General features: G+C 37.4%; 1 protein-coding gene across 2 annotated transcripts in view; it reads left to right on the top strand.

The window, feature by feature from the left end:
* The window catches only part of LOC126184950 (talin-1), a 272,457-nt gene that overhangs the window by 167,475 nt on the left and 81,696 nt on the right, over positions 1-23,286 (top strand). For both annotated transcript variants that reach the window (XM_049927624.1, XM_049927625.1), the window contains exons 13-17: positions 2,742-2,885; positions 12,180-12,288; positions 15,092-15,297; positions 15,549-15,818; positions 19,851-20,044. In XM_049927624.1, coding sequence (XP_049783581.1) covers positions 2,742-2,885; positions 12,180-12,288; positions 15,092-15,297; positions 15,549-15,818; positions 19,851-20,044 — 923 coding nt within the window. The remainder of the gene's footprint in view (positions 1-2,741; positions 2,886-12,179; positions 12,289-15,091; positions 15,298-15,548; positions 15,819-19,850; positions 20,045-23,286) is intronic.

Genomic DNA, 23,286 nt, shown 5'->3' on the forward strand with positions numbered 1-23,286 from the left:
GTTTGATTTTCACTTGATCACGTGACACCTTGTATATATAGCTGTACTGGCAATTTGACCCATGTGTGTAGTGATCTGGCAGCGAAATAAAATTGCTAGTTGCTCACCAATATTTTTACCATGTTTAAGATCTGTCAGTTGTTTGTAATGCACTGCCCCTCTAGGACGAGGCTTGATGTGATTCTAGAACAACTCTGTCAGTTTGAAAGCCCATCTCTCACTTCTTGTTGTTTCCCTAAGTTCATACAGTAAACAGGTTAGTGCTTTACAATTAAGTAAGCAGGGGATTTACCATCGTAATCAGATGTAGATGCCTGTGTCATATAACTGCCCTATTTTATTTCATGCTTCAAATTGTGCTCCTTCCACATTTTACAATTTTCACAAGTGGAAGTGTGTTCATTTATATGAAAAGGGACCAAAAAGACACTTTTCAAGATATTTCTAGAAAACAAAATTGGATGGAAGTTCATTCATTACTTACAGATAACTGCTACTGGGAAACATCCAGTTCATGAGGATGGAAAACGAGCAACAATTCGAAAGTTAGCTGGTTGGTGACTTTGCATCAAACACGAGTATGCTGCTTATAATTATTTGATTGAAAAGTATGAGATCTACATAAAAATGCAATTCCAGACAGTGACTTGCAAAATAAACTGCGAACAAGAATGACACACATATCTAATTTGACCAATGTCAACTGTCTTGAATTCATTGTAGATTCTTCTACTGTAGTGAAAAAAAAAGAAGGAATTGTTGCTGTTAACTTATGGCTTGGAGAAAATCAGATCTTTTTTACAAGGAAAAATATTCATTATACCATTCCGCATTTTGTACCTCAGTGCCTCAATTATATTACGGGTCACGTCAGAAATGAAGGGGGGGAGGGAGAGTGGGCAAGGAAATGAAGTGTTTTACCCTGTGGCTATTTAACGAGGTAAGACATGAAGAAATGACAGCTAAGGAATATTCTATATGCTCATCGCATAGACAAATATAGGAGTGAACATAATTTATCAAGTGTAGTTTGTGCAGTACAGTTTATTCTAATTATTTAACAATATGTTCTATTTTAAAATATACAGTTCAGTATACATTTCTGAAGTATTTTACTACTTATAACTAAATTTATAGTTAAATAGCCACTAGTAAGTGCAAAAAATCATCAAAAGTATCACTTCAATACAGACATTTAATTTATATTGTTGAAGCTGTCTACTATAAAATTCACTTTTTTGCTAGTATCATTGGTGTTAGGTATAGGAATATAAATAGTTTGAAGACTAGGTTCTTTCATCTACAACGCTGCAGGTGTTCATTAGAGTGTATAAGATTATTAATAACTGGTTGACTACCACATGCTCCCTTTTTGCATATGTCAATTTTAGATGATGATCAAGAAAAAAGTATTTCTTTCTCTATATTTTGCCATTTTGTAAGATTGCTCTGGTTAAATCATTGTTTTTGTCTGGTTTTATACTCTGAAAACAATAACTGTCATCAAATTACCCTACACTTTCACTCCAGAGTGAATGAAACTGAATTTCATATGTGGGAACGTGAAAATTCTTCCCTGTGTTTAAGAAGATATTTTGCATTCAAGAATATTGCCATTAGCTGCTAGTTCGTAGTAACATCTCTAAAAAGTCCAGTGCCACACAGAAGTAAATCTTATCTGTTTGTTTGCATTGCTGCTCTTAGAAATGGGAATCCTTGTTATCAGTTGTTAACTTTCATACAATTTTCAGGTGTTCTTCCTGTAAAACTTTTCTGATATTGTGCAGAGTTCTTGTCTTAAGCCTTGTTTTGGAATTAATACAAAAATCTGTGTGCTTTTTGTGTGTGATTTCTCTTGGCCCCAAAAGTGCTTGTTTAAAAGGTACTACCTGCACTATTCACATCGTGCTCATTAACACATTTTATGCTTAGAGACATGATACTTTCAATTATGCTCTTGAACAGAACTTTGAATTTTTGCATCACATCTTTATTGCTATCTTAGTAAAAGTTTTGGTACATCTTTTGATGTCTTCTTTAGGCCATAATTTAATGTTGTTCTTGATAGTGGTATATACGAGGTGGAATAATTTAGGAAATCGTGCAAATTATTATGTTCATTTTTGAAATCCTTGCACATCTAACTATGCAATACCAGTCTCAGCAGCTATAAACCTTTGGTAGCTTCAGTGAAATAATATATTATGTCAGAGGCAGATGCCCTATGTCCATATGTAGATTTACTGGGGTGGTTATGCAACATGTAGAAGTTCTTGTAAACTATAACATCAGTATCATCGTTACAACTACATAGTTCGACTGGAACTGTAGTATGGACATCTGCTTACAAAATTCTTTCTGTTACTTGAATGGGCACTTGATACTTTTAAGTTAGTTTTTCAATCACATATAAAATGACACAAAATGTGCAAAGCAATGTTTGAAATCTTTCAGCTATCTAGAAGCAACCTTGCAATAGCACATTATTAACACACAAAGAATCATAAGAACTTTCTGCCAAGACAATCACACAAACTGTCCAGTGAGAATGTCATCAGCAATGGAACATAAAGTGGTAGAGATTGATAGTATCATTTTAAAATTCTTTTATTAAAATAATTCAAGGTGTGGAAAGTTGAAAGTGCAGACTTCCTTCAATTTACAACTCATGGCTATTATTTTCATTTAGTAGGGAATAGATACTTAAGTTTGGTGAGATACGTTTATATGTTTTTGTACAGGTACAGACAACAAAAGTGACAAGTGTATTGACAGAACCACAACGTGCCCTGCTGGGAACTATTAGTGCTGGCCACGACATCATTGATTCTGCAGGACGTGATTTACAGACTAAAGCAGAGGTTCCACCCTTAGGATCAGACCCTGTAAGTACCATAATTGATTTTAGAAACAAAAATCTTTCATTAATTTTTCTTACTATTAGATTGTGGATTTGCTTGTAAGGTAATTGTAAACTTTCACAACCTGGCATGTTTTCTCCACCTCTGTGACCGCTCCACTATTCTCTTTTTCTTCCAGCTCCTGCAGAACAACCCTATAGCCACAAAAGCTCAAAATTTAGGATTTATCTGTGAATTTATTTGTTGAATGTGCCACAGTCTTCACAAACTCTTATAAGCATGGCTCATGCATCATTAACAATATTTATTAACAAAACCAAATTTATGAATTTTTATCTTTATGTCTGCCTTAATGTGGTTAAAGTTTTATCAAACTTGGAGGCTTGTTATTTTGATAAGCTAGGTGTCATCTTATTGGAGGTAGTATATTCTTGTCTTTCTTTGAACTGGAAACTGGGTTAGCCAGCTAGTTATTGGAACACTTGCAGTTTAATGTGGATTCTGAATAACAGCACATTTTGGCATTCTCATTCACTAAGAGCACTGGTAGTGATACAGGTAATATTAAAGAACCAGGAAAAACTAGAAGACAGAAGTGAATTCTTTATTATTTGTGGAATACTATACTGTTTTGCTAAGGAGGTAAAAAATTGTGTTACACACCCCCACAGAATGTTTAATGTTTGTGTTCATACATGTATTGACCGTGCCAGTTTGTCTCCAATATATAATAAGAATCATAAAAGAAGGTTGTATACCTGGAAGAATCCTGGAGATACTAAAAGGTATCAGATAGATTATATAATGGTAAGACAGAGATTTAGGAACCAGGTTTTAAATTGTAAGACATTTCCTGGGGCAGATGTGGATTCTGACCACAATCTATTGGTTATGAACTGCAGATTGAAACTGAAGAAACTGCAAAAAGGTGGGAATTTAAGGAGATGGGACCTGGATAAACTGAAAGAACCAGAGGTTGTAGAGAGTTTCAGGGAGAGCATAAGGGAACAATTGACAGGAATGGGGGAAAGAAATACAGTAGAAGAAGAATGGGTAGCTCTGAGGGATGAAGTAGTGAAGGCAGCAGAGGATCAAGTAGGTAAAAAGACGAGGGCTAATAGAAATCCTTGGGTAACAGAAGAAATATTGAATTTAATTGATGAAAGGAGAAAATATAAAAATGCAGTAAATGAAGCAGGCAAAAAGGAATACAAACGTCTCAAAAATGATATTGACAGGAAGTGCAAAATGGCTAAGCAGGGATGGCTAGAGGACAAATGTAAGGATGTAGAGGCTTGTCTCACTAGGGGTAAGATAGATACTGCCTACAGGAAAATTAAAGAGGCCTTTGGAGAGAAGAGAACCACTTGTATGAATATCAAGAGCTCAGATGGCAACCCAGTTCTAAGCAAAGAAGGGCAGGCAGAAAGGTGGAAGGAGTATATAGAGGATTTATACAAGGGCGATGTACTTGAGCACAATATTATGGAAATGGAAGAGGATGTAGATGAAGACGAAATGGGAGATAAGATACTGCGTGAAGAGTTTGACAGAGCACTGAAAGACCTGAGTCGAAACAAGGCCCCGGGAGTAGACAACATTCCATTTGAACTACTGATGGCCTCGGGAGAGCCAGTCATGACAAAACTCTACCATCTGGTGAGCATGATGTATGAGACAGGCGAAATACCCTCAGACTTCAAGAAGAATATAATAATTCCAATCCCAAAGAAAGCAGGTGTTGACAGATGTGAAAATTACCGAACTATCAGTTTAATAAGTCACAGCTGCAAAATACTAACGCGAATTCTTTACAGACGAATGGAAAAACTGGTAGAAGCCGACCTCGGGGAAGATCAGTTTGGATTCCGTAGAAATGTTGGAACACGTGAGGCAATACTGACCTTACGACTTATCTTAGAGGAAAGATTAAGAAAAGGCAAACCTACGTTTCTAGCATTTGTAGACTTAGAGAAAGCTTTTGACAATGTTAACTGGAATACTCTCTTTCAAATTCTGAAGGTGGCAGGGGTAAAATACAGGGAGCGAAAGGCTATTTACAGTTTGTACAGAAACCAGATGGCAGTTATAAGAGTCGAGGGGCATGAAAGGGAAGCAGTGGTTGGGAAAGGAGTAAGACAGGGTTGTACCCTCTCCCCGATGTTATTCAATCTGTATATTGAGCAAGCAGTAAAGGAAAGAAAAGAAAAATTCGGAGTAGGTATTAAAATTCATGGAGAAGAAGTAAAAACTTTGAGGTTCGCCGATGACATTGTAATTCTGTCAGAGACAGCAAAGGACTTGGAAGAGCAGTTGAACGGAATGGACAGTGTCTTGAAAGGAGGATATAAGATGAACATCAACAAAAGCAAAACGAGGATAATGGAATGTAGTCAAATTAAGTCGGGTGATGCTGAGGGAATTAGATTAGGAAATGAGACACTTAAAGTAGTAAAGGAGTTTTGCTATTTAGGGAGTAAAATAACCGATGATGGTCGAAGTAGAGAGGATATAAAATGTAGACTGGCAATGGCAAGGAAAGCGTTTCTCAAGAAGAGGAATTTGTTAACATCGAGTATAGATTTAAATGTCAGGAAGTCGTTTCTGAAAGTATTTGTATGGAGTGTAGCCATGTATGGAAGTGAAACATGGACGATAACTAGTTTGGACAAGAACAGAATAGAAGCTTTCGAAATGTGGTGCTACAGAAGAATGCTGAAGATAAGGTGGGTCGATCACGTAACTAATGAGGTGGTATTGAATAGAATTGGGGAGAAGAGGAGCTTGTGGCACAACTTGACTAGAAGAAGGGATCGGTTGGTAGGACATGTTTTGAGGCATCAAGGAATCACAAATTTAGCATTGGAGGGCAGTGTGGCAGGTAAAAATCGTAGAGGGAGACCAAGAGATGAATACACTAAGCAGATTCAGAAGGATGTAGGTGTCAGTAGATACTGGGAGATGAAGAAGCTTGCACAGGATAGAGTAGCATGGAGAGCTGCATCAAACCAGTCTCAGGACTGAAGACCACAACAACAACAACATATAATAAGGAATGTGGGTTTGATTTCGGTGTTGTATATTTAAAAATAATTTTCGCTTTTGTCATTCTAGGGTATTTTTTGCAGCCTTGTGTTCATTATTGATATTCACTCACTTCCCTTCAGTGTGATTAATATTATATAGCACAACAAAAATTAAAGATAAGAGAAAACACACTAAATGGGAGAAGTGATCAGTGCTTGTTTGATACAGCAAACAGGTTATCAGTATATATACAATATAATTCAGAAGAACAAAGTGAATCCCCATAAATGAAATCTGAACACATGAAAAGAATAGTGTTGCATATGAGGACAGAGATGCTTGTGAGCCAACATTTCAAATAATATTAAGTGTGATCCAGGCAGTTAATTCAGTACAAGTGCTTCATCATGGTCGCCGACCTCTATAACAACTTTCTGTCATCCTTAGTTGTGATATTTTGTTGTTGTTTTTTTTTTTCTTCTTCATCTGAAGCAATAATGTCATTCAGTTCAGGCCACTGTTTGTTTTTGGTGTTCTTTTTTCCATATGCACTAATTTTCATGAGCAACTCCTGATGATAATAGTGCACAGAGCCATGTGAACCATTTTGAACTCCTGATGATATGCTCTGCCACATTTCTTCATCTGGTTTGCTATTGGTAGTTTTCTCTCCATGCACCCTGTGTAAATGCCCACCATTTTATATATCTACATATAGTTTAAAAGTTTACTGTATCATCATGTTATGAGTGCTTCATTCATCACTATTGTACAATACCTGTACTTCTTTAATCTGCTCTTGTGTAAGAGTGATTAGTGACTGGAAATATTGTAAATAATGAAACTTCTGGGTGAATTAAAACTGTACACCAGACCAGGGCTAGAACCCAGAACCTTGCCTTTTACAGGTAATGCTGTTACTGACTGAGATATCCAGCCATGACTCATGACCTGCTCGCACAGCTCTACTTCTCCTAGTACCTCTCTCTATATTACATAGATCTTCGCTTTCTACATCAGTCATGATTTGAAATTGTCAATTGCATACATTTTATGAAGTCCTATGTATGATTTAATTAAAGGCGTTCTGGGAAATTACCATAGGCTGTAAACATAAAACTCCTTTATCCCGTTGGAGCACAACTGGTTTCAACATTCTTAGTCATCATCAAATGTAAAGTAAAGGACAGTTACTTGATGGTTTGTTATGTAGTTGTCCTTTACTTTGTACTTGATTCTGACCAAGAAGGTTGAAATTGGTTGTAATATAATAAAACAAAGTGTAAACAAAAACATATATAGCATATGGTGTTTTTCGAGACTGTCTCTCATTAAGGCTTTTAGTTGCTGCTATCGTGATCCTTTGATGCTCTATGTGTAGTTTCTGTCCATCCAGTACTATACTAATGTGTGTGAAAACTGCAAAAATCTAAATGAATGGAGAGTGTGTAGAACAGTGTACTAGTAACAAGTAATGGAGATTGCAGTGAGGGAGTGTACTGCTAAGCCTAGCAACACCCTATTTTATGTGACCAGGAAGTTCAATATTACGCCATACTCAGACAGTGGAGTGTCATCATTTGAAGAGGCAATATGGAAACATGTCACAGAATATCTCATCAGTGTTAAAGGACACAATACCAGCATTAACTCTCGAAGAACACGCCACTAAATTTAAATATCAAGTCTGATGTTGAAGTTTTACTGCATGAACAGTGAAAGCATAGTTAAGGATAAACTTGTGTTTGCAAAAATTTTCTCATGTTCATCATTTTGTGGGAGTTTCAGTGAGAAAAAGTTTTCCAAATGGTTGAAATTACATGTAAAGTTTGGAAGTCACTCATTCTCAGATACCGGATGAATAAAGTCTGGGTGTTTGTGTGCTGTCAGTTATACTGCCTCAAGATAAATGCACAGTTTCTAGCCGTAATACAGCATAACCCCGCTTTTACATTCCCAGAATTAATATTTTCCCACTTTTCACAACATTTTTTATTGCTTCCATCAAATTTCCTATGTCCACAATGTTAATTCAAACCCAATTTTGCATTAACATATTTATAATTTGTGAATAATGCTTTATGACAAAATGTTCGTTAAGAAAAAACTGACGTAATTGATGAAAAATGACACTGGCATGACGTGAGCCATTAAGTAGTGCTTACAAATGTTGTTGTTGTCATCGGTCCAGAGACTGGTTTGATGCAGCTCTCTCTGCTACTCTATCCTGTGCAAGCTTCTTCAACTAAAAGTAACTGCTGCAACCTACATCCTTCTGAGTCTGCTTAATTTATTCATCTCTTGGTCTCCCTCTACGATTTTTACCCTCCACACTGCCCTCCATTACTAAATTGGTGATTCCTTGATGCTTCAGAACATGTCCTACCAACCGATCCCTTCTTCTTGTTAAGTTGTGCCACAAATTCCTCTTCTTACCAATTCTATCCAGTACCTCCCCATAGTTATGTGGTCTACCCATCTAATCTTCAACATCCTTCTGTAGCACCACATTTCAAAAGCTTCTATTCTCCTCTTGTCTGAACTATTTATTGTCCATGTTTCACTTCCATAAATGGCTACACTCCATACAAATACTTTCAGAAAAGACTTCCTGACACGTAAATCTGTATGCGATGTTAACAAATTTCTCTTCTTCATAAACACTTTCCTTGCCATTGCCAGTCTACATTTTATATCCTTTCTATTTGACCATCATCAGTTATTTTGCTCACCAAATAGCAAAACTCATCTACTACTCTAAGTGTCTCGTTTCCTAATCTAATTCCCTCAGCATCACCTGATTGAATTTGACAACATTCCATTATCCTCATTTTGCTTTTGTTGATGTTCATCTTACATCCTCCTTTCGAGACACTGTCCATTCCATTCAACTGTTCTTCCAGGTCCTTTGCTGTCTCTGACAGAATCACAATGTCATCAGCAAACCTCAAGGTTTTTATTTCTCCTCCATGGATGTTAATTCCTACTCCAAATTTTTCTTTTGTTTCCTTTACTGCTTGCTCACTTACTCCCTTCCCAACCACCACTTCCCTTTCATGTCCCTTGACTCTTATAACTGCCATGTGGTTTCTGTACAAATTGTAAATAGCTCTTTATTCCTTGTATTGGACCCCTGCCACCTTCATAATTTATGTTGTCAAATACCTTGACAACAGGGTGCTGTACTTAGTGGATGTGAAGCGTTAAATGGGTAAAAGTTGGAACAATTTGCGCCATATTCCTGCTGCTGCCAAGCTCTAATCGTCATGGTGGCTGATTGGAGTAAGTAGGTTTGTTCACATAAAGATAAGATCAATTACAACCATTTCCAAACTGTCTCTACTGCACATGCATAGCTTCTTCGTTGTTGTGATTGTCATGTCACCTTTGTCGAACCGTGTTAGCATGTTTTGTCATTTGGTCACTTGTAGCACTAGTTAACACCTTCAGAGACTTTGCGTTACTCAGATGTTTTTGAGTTAAACATAGCATCAATTACATACGTTTTCATTCTTAGCAAGACATGTATCGAGAATTTATTCTTGGTGCCAAGTGCAATTTTTACATATTTATTTTTATGACATTTCACAAACAAACAGTGTGAGTGATAGTTTGCATATGTGTGGTTTCCTACATAATTGAGGAGGTGCAGTACCCTATAATCTCGAAAAGACGGCTACATTCCAAGAGACACAGAACAGCACATATGCAGACACCACACAAAATACTTACGTAAATATTTTCACTTGACAACGAGAAAATATTCTTGAAACACATATCGCTAAAGCATGAAAAAGTTCATTACTGGTTGAGTGTTTCATTGTTTAAATAATGAATGATAGCAGCAGGCTTTCGAAAAACATTGATTATGATATGAAATTAAGTTAAATATTCTACTTCCCAGGCAGTTACCAGTTCCAGTTACACCAGTGGTTTTTATTAGATAATAAACAAGTCCCTGACAAGTATTTTGATACCTATTATGTATGTGTATTATACATAAAGTGTGAAAATGCAAAGGGGTTCCTATATGTAACTTTTACCATTTAAAATGTTATTTCCCACATTTTAAATTTTACTGCGTTTTATGCCATTTTTTTTAAAGTACTTTGAAAAGCATAATAGGGGGGTTTCACTTTACTTGTCTTACTGTGCTAAACTTTTAACATAAGAACATACCTCTTAATGAGTAGAAATTTTAAATTCGGTCAACACTTGGCAAAATGTTGAAAATAAAATTTTTGTTGCCCCTGGAAGCATCGGATAGGCAACCTGCAGTTGGTACTGGTTTCCAGCGTAGTCACCTTGTAATGTAGATTGGCTTCACACAGTCTATTTCGTGCTGGGTTAGTGGTGTATGTGGCATTGCATCAAGTTTCATTGTCCAGAAACGTGCAGTTCCTTGGATTAAAATGTGTGTGTAAAAACCTTCACTTGCAGGCTGAATGGCAAAATGTAGTCTCCTTGGATGAGCCCTTCTTTGACCTGCCTTAATATGATGTCTATGTACAATAGACACCATTGTGGTGGACAGTTTTGCAACCTGAATTGTTGAGCCATTGGTTACAGCATGTAAGATTGACTCTTAAATATTAAGGGCAAACTGAACATCAACTGTTGCATTATTGAGGCTTAGAGCCTGAAATAATGCCTGTTTCTTCTTGTCATATTTCACCAGAACATCATCAATTCGTATATGAAGAGGGGTGTCTTGATCCTTCTTCTTATAAGGCAGGCATTATTTCCTAGGTCTGACATATTAACACCGAACATGCCTGGGATGTGATTAGTTATCAGCTTGTTGGTCATGATCTTCTAGCACTCACTGTTGGTGCTTTGTGGACTCATAAACAAGTTACATAGATGGAGATTCCTCAGGAACACATTCAGGTTCTTCTTAATTCCATGTTTAAAGGGTCTGATTGCAGCACAAGTTAGGGCTTCACACTATACTAAATTTTCAGAATCTGAGATCATCAACAGTTCTGTAATCCTAATCAACTGTATACTGAGCTGTAGTATAAAGTTTAGTGCAGGCTCTTGTATCCTTAGTGTTATTAATTTTATAAAATGTTTCTATATGTACACTGCAGTTGCCTGCATGTGCATACAATCGATGAAATAGTATTAAATGGAAACTTGTCTAAATTACATGGATTTTATTTTTCATTCATTTCATTATCTTGACTTCGACAATAGAATGAACACATCAAATATACGCAGTCCATTCACATTAATGTGACCACCTGTCTGAAGCCTGAATAACCATGTTTCGCAGTTCGGACATGCAGAAAGAGAGTCAGTTAGGTTCTGGAAGGTACAGACGGGGGTGTGGAGCCATGCCAGTTCCAGTGCTGTAGTTAGCTGCACTAGTTTTCACAGTTGAGGATCCATGGTACAAACAGCCCGATCGTGGTGGTCACGCAGATTCTCAATTGGATTTAAATCCAGAGGGTTTAGTGGCCAGAGGTCATCCTGGTGCTCCTAGAATCACACACGTATGCTGCAAGCTGTGTGACACTTTGGTTGCCTTGCTGATAGATACCATTATGCCAAGGGGGAAAAGAAAACTGCATGTAGGGGTGGACATGGTCCTCAAGGATAGATGCATACTTGTGTTGATCCAATGCGCCTTCCTGAGTGATGATATCACTCAAGAAATTCCGTGAAAACATTCTCCAGACCATACCACTCTCTCCTCTAGGCCGCTCCAATGATTGTCTCTGCTACCACCATTCACCCGTGCTTTCTGTGACCTATTGTGCACCACAGTTGTCTTGGTGCCAGTTTGAGTGACACCATTTTGCCATGCACGTTATACTTGAACCACAGCGGCACACAAACAGTTTACAAACTTAGCCATTTCAGAAATGCTTCCACCCTTGGCCCAAAAGCCAGTTATCACACCCTTTTAGACATCAGATAAATCGCCCTGTTACCGTTATTATGACAACAAACTGCACTTTTTTCCACATCCCCCTGACGCACTTTATAGATTGTCCACTGCTAGTTCTGCCACCTTCCATCTGTGAGTGGTTATTGCACGTTGATGTCAGATGTAGGTGGTGGTCATATTATTGTGACTGGGCTGTGTAATAGATTTAGGTATTGTCACATTTAACAAGCTATGACTCCATAAAGTCTAAGACAGTAAATTATGAAGGTTAGTATTGTTAGGTGAGGTAGTTATTGGTGTCAGTAAAATATTGTTGACATATATTATTTATAGCAAATTTAATATGATTGAATTTTGCTTCGGATTACTACTGATATGCAAATATCTTACCATAGGCTTCGCTGAAATGGAAGGAATCTACACTAGATACAAACAAGCAAAGTGTAAGCTCACAAATTGCGGCCATGAATGCTGCTACAGCACAGGTTGTTACATTAACTTCAGGTAAGTCCAGACCATACATTGTTTTGGTAGTAGATACAAGTGTAATTATCTTGTAAGTGTGTAGTATTGTTTCATAGTGGCGTAGCCTTTAATCCTTTTATACTGTATTAATGTTCAGGACCCATCCAGATAGCAATGCATGTTAAAGCACTGCTTCCAGGATGGGAAGGTGCACTGGCCCTGGCTCGAGTCTGCTCAGTGGATTAACGATAAGGGTCAGTGTGTCTACCAGCCTGGATGTGGTGTTTAGGCAGTTTTCCACTTCCCACTAGGTGTATACTAGGCTGGTACCAAAGTTCTGCCTCAATTGCAATATTTGCGAACATTTTGAAAACTTCACTCACTTTCACAGAAATAATGCTATGCACAGACAGTTGGGGTAAACACATTCCGTTCCGGGCTTAATGGAGTGGTGAAAGGAAAGACATACAACAATCTGTAAAACTAACCAAGTCAAAGCTATTAATAACTATGATGACCTTGTGTCAGTACGACAAAGCCACAAGAGAAAGAAGAATGTATTTATGTTAATGGTTTTCTGATACTTCCTTGTCATACTGATGTAACAAAATTCAAGTTTCACCAGCTTTTGATGCTTCAAAAGTCATAGATTTTACATATCTCTACTAAAGTTGTCACCTTAAAGTTCATACATATAATTTTGTATTCCTATGCTGTCTGATAATACGAGCATGATGCAGCCTTTTATTTCATTGGTATTGTTCTGTTGCGAGGAAATCTTTAATTATTTATATGTACATGTTCATTAATGTAAACCTTCCATTCCACCTTTTAGGGCCTGTACAGGTATCATACTATGTCCTGTGTCACTTTGTATGCAATGATTTGTAGCAGTTATCAAAGCAGTTTTATAATGGAGTAGCTATGTAACATAACTTCAAAGTGACAATTGACTCACTTCATTAATCTTGAATAGGCTACATGAAACGTACCAAAAAAAAAAAAAAAAAAAGCATCTCCTGCATGCTCTGTACCAAGTACTGCACTGCGTCATCACATTTTGAGTATGTGTGAGGAGTGACAACTTAAATGCAACACAAAATGGCACTCATGATAAAACAGCATGTTCTAGTTGTCAGGTGTTTTCAGTGAAGTGCAGTTCGTGGAAGACGTGTGTGGAACTGCTTGTGCAAGAGTTTTAGACTGGAAGTGTTTTGTCAGAACCTCCAGAAAAGTCAGTGGTGGAATATTTAGTGGCAGAATGGTGTGAAGTGGCGTTGTAACAAACAAGCCTCCTTACTATCTGAAAAGATTTAGAAAACCAGAAAACATTGCATGAGTGAAGAAAAGCCTGTAACAAGACCCAACAGCATCTCAACTCTGTTTATTACTGCAATTGGGAATTAAAATGTCTTGTGATCTGTATCCTTACAAAATTACTGTTGTGCACAAGTTCAGGCATCCAGATGAACTTTCGCATATCGAGTTTGTCCTGCAGTTTCTGAATGAAGTGGAATCAGGACTTTTGAATCCTCAGTTTTTCATTTCTTCAGATAAGGCCAGGTTCATCCTGTCACGCTAGGTAAACTCACATAATGTGCACCATTATCCATCAGAAAATCCCCATCAGGACTTTGATGGGCATTGACATAATGTCAAGATCATTGTTTGATGCATGACATCTGGTGTCTGCATCGAAATACAGTTCTTTCACCAAACTGTTAATGCTAACTTGTACATCTAGGAACTGTTTAATCCATATGTGGACAACCTCACAGAAGATGAATGACTGTGTGGATACTTTCAGCTAGACGAGCAGCAGCAAACAATCCCTTGATAACCTTGTCAGTACTGTGTGATGCATTCAGTGAAGGGACGACAGTCGTCAGAGGCAGTGTAGTCTCCTGGGCACCTCAATTGCCTGAGCTCTCTCCCTGTAATTTTTACCTATGGGGCAAACTGAAGGGTCAGGTGTACTCAAATTGTCAAAATTACTGGAAGGGCAACAGCAGAGCCTTGAAAATGCTATGGCTGCTATCCCTCAGGAGCTGCTACGTGTATGGTGCAGATTGATAAATCGAGCACAATGCTGCATTGACTTCAAGAGTGGTGATTTCCAGCATCTTCAGTGATGTTAATTAACAACAGGAACTCCACTGTTTATACTGTTATGAATAATTTCTGGGCCAATTTCATTTTGCCTACCCTGTGGAAAAGTCAAATGTGGTGCTACAGAAGAATGCTGAAGATTATATGGGTAGATCACATAACTAATGAGGAGGTATTGAATAGAATTGGGGAGAAGAGGAGTTTGTAGCACAACTTGACTAGAAGAAGGGATCGGTTGGTAGAACATGTTCTGAGGCATCAGGGGATCACCAATTTAGTATTGGAGGGCAGCGTGGAGGGTAAAAATCTTAGAGGGAGACCAAGAGATGGGGATTCAGAAGGATGTAGGTTGCAGTAGGTACTGGGAGATGAAGAAGCTTGCACAGGATAGAGTAGCATGGAGAGCTGCATCAAACCAGTCTCAGGACTGAAGACCACGACGACAACAACGTGGAAAAGTCGTGACCAATGTCATAGTATCCTGCAAACAAACATAAATGTACAGTGTTGACAGAAATATTACTTTCATTTACTTTCTCAGTCCACAGCATTCTGGTTCATAAAACTTGAGCACTGATTATTTCATCTATCACTGTGCCCCAAACCCACCCCTGCGTTTTTCTTTCACCCTCCAGCAACTTTGCCTTGCATAGTGCAGTATTACCTTCTTGTTCAGAATTAGCGAATCATTCTCACACTTTGCACTAAGATTGAATTTTGTTTATTCATGTAGGACCTGCAGAAGATGTGGATCACACTGCTGTTGGTGCAGCCATTACAACAATTACAAGCAACCTGCCAGAGATGACACGCGGTGTGCGTATGATAGCAGCACTGATGGAGGATGACACATCTGGAGAAAAACTGTTGGATGCAGCAAGGCGTTTGTGTTCAGCTTTTAGTGACTTGCTTAAAGCTGCTGAACCAGAAACTAAAGAGGTTATTATTGAATTACGTCTTTGTTTATTTTTGGTTGATTCTTTGTTTGCAGTTTACACAACCTAACTGCAGGTGTCTTGCAAACATCAAATTTTGAGCTATGGGTCCTTAAAAAATGATGTGGAGATCATTCTTTGTTATCATAAAATAAAGTTTGATAGGATCTCCACTACTTAGTGCTACCAGTAGCTGCGTTTGATATTGGAGTTGTTTTGGCAAAAAAATCTGAAAATTTTTCTTTTTTTCCCCAGCCTCGTCAGAACTTGTTGAATGCAGCAAGTAGAGTGGGCGAAGCTTCACACCAGGTCCTGACAACTATGGGAGATGGTGATGAACAGAGTCGAGAGCTTCAAGATCTACTCTTGAGCCTAGCCAAAGCTGTGGCTAATACAACAGCTGCACTTGTTCTGAAAGCAAAGAATATTGCAGCCACGTGTGATGAACAAGCGACACAGAATCGTGTCATAGGAGCTGCTACACAATGTGCATTAGCTACCTCCCAACTTGTTGCATGTGCTAAGGTATGTCAAAATTGCAAGTCTTACTCACGAATGACTGATGTTTAAAATGGGAGGAGAGAATTGAGCATACTCAGTTTGTGTTGTAAGTCTGAGACATGATTGATGATGACTTTTGGATGTATAGTACCTAGTCTGCCTTCTGTCTTCAGTGTTTTGTTCACAAAGAGATTTTAGTACCACATACACATACTTAGTTTTCATCTGTAATCCTTATATCAGCACTTTCTTGCTCCACATAAAAAGATCCTTGTTCACAGTGTAGTTTTGACTTTCTGCATTGATAACTGTAATAATAATAATAATAATAATAATAATAATAATAATAATATGTACATAAATGTAGATGACTACTGCCAAACATAGGAGATGCTAACCAGCAGACAAACATTTAGAGAAGACAATGAACTGCTTAGCTTCTGGACGTTCACACACACACACACACACACACACACACACACACAGCAAGTAAATTTACCATTTTTTCCTGCACATCTGTCTACTGTTCAAGACCTATTCTAGTTTGTGAGCAGTGATCTATCCAAGTATAAATCTTACACCACTCCTGAATTTTCCCCTCAATAAATAATAATAATAATAATAATAATAATAATAATAATAAGACAATCAGTTGGTGACACTAAACCAGTCAGTCATTATATGTGTTCATGGCATAAGTTATTTAAAACCCATATATTTAGAGTGTTTACTTATTATCAAAAGCCAAGTTTTCTGATTGCAAATAAGAAGGAAGCTTCCCTAGTATAAAAATAATATTCCTAGCCATGCTTGTTCTTAGGAAACAAAAAGAAAGCTGTAGTCGTGTGTTGCTATCAGTTAGCCCCACCAATTCTTTCACAGCCTCTTAGAGCCTGCCTGATAATTAACACCCACAGCATGTTACTTAATATCTTTGAGGTTGGCAGTTGTGTGGCATTCATACACAGCAATGGAATGTGTATTTGTGTGTGTGAGTACTACATAAATGTGTTGTTTATGCTTACAGAATTTTATGATTATAATAATTTCACAGCTTAATTTATGACATGTTGATTATTTCATTATATGGTGTCTGTAATAAGATTGACAGTATAGGAGGATAATGGTGACAGGTGTATACTAGTTACAAATTTCTTGTTCTATGTAACTGTACATGAAACATTTATCAAATGACCATTTCAACACTGGATTTTTGTTAACTGTTTTGGAAGCTTTGCAACTAGACAGTACAGTGAAGTGTGGCAGCACTACCACCAACATTCCTGTAATTACTTATGGCATGCAGTTAGTTATCTGTAATAAGTCAAGCCTCAGGCAGAGAACGAAAGTCAGAAGAAATACTTCTGTTTCAACATAGCATGATGAAATTGTCTGCGAAAAAACAATTAATTTTCTTATTAAAGGTTTGAAGAATACATACCACTACTGTAATTATCATCACAATTATTATTCTTGTGTCTGCAGCTATTTATTTCTTCTTTCCATTTTACTTCTCAGTTTCCATAGATTTGTGTGCTACTGTTGTCGAATATTGACCAAAAATAAATTTATCAAGTTTGCTGGTGATGGCAGGGTAAAAGACAGAAACATAAAAGATTTTGAGTGCTAGTTATTTTACTGTAGATGATACATGGGTCCACTCTTTCATTCTCAAATTGAAACAACAATCAAAGCAGAGGGGGGCTTAGAAGTACATGACTGTACATAAAAAAAGATGATGAAGTGTATTTCATGTACCAAAAAAAGAAAGAAAAAATTGATCAGTGTTTTCTAGGATACAAAAGTGATTGTGTATTATCTTGCAGAGACTGAAACACTACCCAATCAATATTAGACAATTTTTCTGAAAAAAACTTGATAAAAAAATTCACAAAGAAGTTCATCATGATGATGCACTTGCCTTCAAAAAGACTTTGGCCATTTTATTTGAAGCACAAAGTGTTGGGAGATTCACTCCATTCTTCTTGTTTGGCACCCTCTGGCTTTCACGAGGCCCCACATCTAAAGAAATTATTGACTGGGTAATGTTTTTCAGTCCAGCGATGATGATATTGATGCCATAAATGTAAATTTTGCAGACCTTACAGAATATCACATCAAGATTTGATCTTCTCTCTGGAAAGACATTGGACAAAGTGCAGTGTCATACAAGGGCACTGCAAACAGTAAAGAAGATTGCATATTGGGACTAAAAAATAGTTATTATGTACCAAGCTAAGAAATGTTCTTCTTGCCCTCCTGTTTGCACTTTTCCTCTTGGTTCCCTTGTCTTTTATTTTATATTATAAAGTGTGTATTAAAATCTCTTTTTACCTTGTCTAATCTTTTTGTCTCTGTATAATGGTTATACTCAACATTTTGATAATTTTCTTAGCATATTATAGTCCTTGTCTGCTCATATAGTTTTTCCCATTTGCTGGATGTAACAGTTACCTCACTAACCTGCCCCTTTTGGGAAATGTATTCCTTATGCCTCTTTCCTTGTCTAGTCTTTCTGGAACCTCATCATTCGACATTTTATCTGACCAATAATTGTTTTAACATTCTGGTGTAGCACCACATTCCAAATTCCTGGTTAGCAGTGAAATGTCCTTCCTCTTCCACCAAGTTAGGTGATTCAGTGGCTAAACCAATGATCTTACATTCAAAAGGAGAGAGTTTGAAATCTGTGTCCAATTGATCAGAACTTGTGCTCTATTTCTAATAAGCTCATTGGCAACACGACTTTAAATCATAATTGTCCTTTTTTCCTGTTACCTTTGTTTTCCTACATAGCTTCTTTCACAAACAAGTATTAAGGTGCAAACAGCAATCTTGCTTTTACGTCTATCGCAACACAAACTTACCTTCCATAGTCTTCCACAATATTTCTCCTTAGGTTTCAGTGGATGTTTTAGTTTATCATCTATGTATTTTTTATCTGAATGTAAAATAACTAGTTCCACATTTTTACAATTAATCACGTAAATGGTGAATGGAACATAAAACTAAATAGGTAACTATCCAAACAATCCTAGATTCAAAACTTCTTATTCTATTTTATATCACTGAAGTCTAGCTCTGGACACACAAATTTTATGGAGATACCTGATTTTTTTCCCCCTCTGTATGTCACTAAATATAAAATCCTAATTGCTTCTCTTTTAGCGTTACTTATCCAGAAATCAAACTGATCTTTGTGCAGTACCTCTTCAATTTTGTTTTTATTCATTTTTATTTAATGTAATAGAGACACAAAATCACTTTGAAACTGTGGCAAAAGGGAATCATATTTTTTGTATGTTCTTGACAACATGTCTGTTATCTCCCCCCCACCCCCCATTGTGATTTAACAGGCATATTACCGAGCGAGGTGGCACAGTGGTTAGCACACTGGACTCGCATTCGGGAGGACGACGGTTCAATCCCGTCTCCAACCATCCTGATTTAGGTTTTCCGTGATTTCTCTAAATCGTTTTAGGAAAATGCTGGGATGGTTCCTTTGAAAGGGCACGGCCGATTTCCTTCCCAATCTTTCCCTAACCCGAGCTTGCACTCCGTCTCTAATGACATCATTGTCGACGGGACGTTAAACACTAACTACCTACCATTTAACAGGCATATTAAAAGAAAACATTGAAATTGGTGCGAAATTAAATGAAATTCTTGCAGTCTGTGTTAAGTTGGATAATTTCTATCTACATCTGCATAGATACTCCACAAGCCACCGTATGGTCCGTGGCGAAGGGTACCTTTCTATAATCAAAGTGTGTCGTTGGTAAATTAAATTGAGAACATTTGCTGTCATATGTTGACTTAGTTAATTTTAATGACAGGTGTGACTTCTCATTAAAAAACATTTTTTCATTGGTGACAAGTTTCTCACAGTTATGAATGAGATGCGATCTGTGATTTGTAAATTTACATTTCATAAATGATATAAAAGACGAAAACCTATTTTTTTTTTTAGTCTATATGAATAAAAATACTCGATATTATGATATTCAAGAAATAAATGGTATATTTTGTGGTTATCATTTCTTTACTTCCTTGAAGGTTGTGGCTCCAACATTGCACAGTCCAGCGTGTCAGGAACAGCTGGTTGCTGCAGTGCGTGAGGTGGCACGTGCTGTAGAGGGTCTTGTTGCAGTATGTAATGACAGCTGTTCTGATGAACACTTGTTACGAGAATTGACTCATGCTGCATCAGAAGTTACTCGCACACTGAACGATCTTCTGCATCACATCAAGTCAGTATCAATGATATTATACATTTTGCCTACATAAGATATGAAATTGTCTCGTAAACAAATACTGAAATTAGTTATGCTCAAAGTTCACTTTTTGAAAGGTACGGTAGCAAGGCAAATTTGAATAGTGAGCATGTAACCTGATGAAGAGAAACATGTGCAAGCCTTTGCATTCATTTCCTGTTTATGTCCTGAATGCTAGGCTAAGTCACCTATGAACCAAGTGCTTTCTTTGACTGTCTGGGAATCTGTGAATCATGGGTTGGATCTGTAGGACACTGTTGCAGCACTTCAGGTCAGAGGTGAGGTATTCTGCCAGTTTCTTTGAAACCCCAATCTTGAAACCAGGAATTTTACATTTCTTCAGACCTTCAACCATGTAGTACCACACATTTCTCAATTTATCAGGTGGAAACTGCCATGTGACTTCACATTAAATTGTAGAGCTCTTTAGAATTTTCAAGAAAATTTGGACTATGTATAGCTTTTTTTAAGAAATACTGTCATCTACAGCAGCATGTTATTAAACCACACACATTCAAAGGAGAAAAATGTATATATGTGAGTGTTTTGAGAAAGGATACATTAAAAGAAGAGTTCAGTTGATAAACAGCCATGTTTAATTAATGTATATGTGAAAAAAATATAGCTAAATTTGAATATTTCATACTGTTATCAATGAAAGCAACAAATAATTATTAGATTCTGGCAGTTTCAGAAACATTCTCATTTTAGCAAAAATGCCCACACATGTGCTGAGTTTTTTATTATTAAGTGCTTTGAATCGCAGAAATGAAGATGCGAAAGTTTATTCACGCCATCATGCATACATTGTCTGACGTGCTGAATACAACCCGTCTCGGAAATAATACTGCTAAATCACCAAATGTGCCATTAGTTAAAGTTGTTTAATATTTGGTCACTTCTTAATATAATTCATAATTGGCGTAGTAAAAGAATTTATTGTCTACACCATTAGAGGCTTCAAAAGCTGGTCCATTCCCTGTGAAACTGGTAAATGTATCCTCATTCAAATGATGTTACCAATATCACATGTGTTAAATAAGAACTTCTTAGATGATGATACCATAAAGTCCTTCACATGTAACAGCAGTGTGTATATTTGACAGTTTCTGAACTACCCAATAATAAGACAATCTTGAATCAGATTAACATACTGTTTTATGGGTACAAAATATCCTAAGATCTGTCTGAAAATGTTAACACTATCTGTTTAAACAGTTGTAGCATTTTCTTGGATAGATAATATCTACATCTACATACGTACTCCGCAAGCCACCATATAGTGTGTCTGGCAGAGGGTAACTTTTCTGTTCCACTCGCAGATAGATCGAGCAGTAAAATAACTGTCTGTGTGCCTCCTTACAAGCCCAGATTTCTCTTACTGTATGTTAACAATCATTACGCGAAATGTATGTTGGTGACAGTAGACTCATTCTGCAGTTAGCTTCAAATGCCAGTCCTCTAAATTTTTCCAATAGAGTTTTTCAAAAAGAATGTCATCTTCGCCCCAGGGACTCCCATTTTAGTTCATGGGGCATCTCCATAACACTTGCTTGTTGATCGAACGTACTGGTAACAAGTCTAGCAGCATGCCTCTGAATTGCTTTGATGTCTTCTTTCAATGTAACCCCTGGGGTCCCAAACATACGAGCAGCACTCAAGAATGGGTCACACAAGTGTTTTACACACGATCTCCTGTATAGATGAGCTACACTTTCCTAAAATTCTCCCAATAAACTGGAGTCGACCATTCGGCCTCCCTACTGCTGTTCTGACATGCTTGTTGAATTTCTTATTGCCTTGTAACATTATGCCTGGATATTTAATCAGCTTGACTGTGTGAAGCAGCACACTACTAATGCTGTATTTGAACATTACAAGATTGCTTTTCCTTATCTGCATTAACTTTCATTTTTCTACATTTAGAGCAAACTGCCATTCTTAACACCAACTTGAAATTTTGTCTTAAGTCTTTTTGTATCCTCCTACAGTCATTCAATGACAACACCATCCCATGCCCCACAGAATAATCAGAAAACAGCCACAAATTGCTGCTCAACCTGTCTGTCAGACCATTTATGTATATAGGGAATAAGAGTGGTCCTATCACTCTTCCATGGGGTACTCCAGACAACACCTGTGTCTCTGATTAATACTTACCATGAAGGCCAGTGTACTGGAGTCTATTAATTAAGAAGTATTTGAGCCACTTGCGTATGTAATCCATATGCTCAGACCTTCTACATTATACATTCTACTTTTATACTCCGCAAGCCACCCAACAGTGTGTGGTGGAGGGCACTTTACATGCCACTGTCATTACCTCCCTTTCCTGTTCCAGTCGCGTATGGTTCGCGGGAAGAACGACTGCCGGAAGGCCTCCGTGCGTGCTCGAATCTCTCTCATTTTACATTCGTGATCTCCTCTGGAGGTATAAGTAGGGGGAAGCAATATATTTGATACCTCATCCAGAAACGCACCCTCTCAAAACCTGGACAGCAAGCTACACCACGATGCAGAGTGCCTCTCTTGCAGAGTCTGCCACTTGAGTTTGCTAAACATCTCCGCAACACTATCACGCTTACCAAATAACCCTGTGACGAAATGCGCTGCTCTTCTTTGGATCTTCTCTATTTCATCTGTCAACCCGACCTTCATTAACGCTTTCTAGAAATTGAGCAGTATGGAATCTGCCTGTTGCCTTTCATCTGTGGTTTGCAAGATTGTGAGAAAAAGGGCAAGCTGTGTTTTTCATGAGCAATGTTTTCTAAATCCATACTGATTTGTGAGTTTAGGGATACTTACTATATTTGAACTTGGAATATGTCAGGAATTCTGCAGCAAACCGATTTTGAGAATATTGGTCTCTAATTTTACTGCTCATTCTTTTACCCTTCTTGTATATAGGCATCATGTGCACCTTTTTCCAATCACTCGTACTTTGCCCTGGGCTGAGAGATTTGCGATAAATGCAAGCTAAATAATGGGGCCAGTGCTGTAGAATGCTCTGGTACACAAGTAATTTCTCATCAAAAATTGCATAATTCGGATAATTTCTTGAGTAATTGGGAAACCATAATTGCATTTTTCTCACATGTAGTGAACATCCTCGAACTCCGTTTCATCTTGATTTGGTCCCATGAAAGCTGGGTGTGTAGAATTGGCGCACTTATAATTTATTCTTCATCTGAATTCACCTACAAACATTTGTTCTGTGG

Source organism: Schistocerca cancellata, chromosome 4 (assembly GCF_023864275.1).
Source record: "Schistocerca cancellata isolate TAMUIC-IGC-003103 chromosome 4, iqSchCanc2.1, whole genome shotgun sequence".
NCBI classification, from domain to species: domain Eukaryota; kingdom Metazoa; phylum Arthropoda; class Insecta; order Orthoptera; family Acrididae; genus Schistocerca; species Schistocerca cancellata.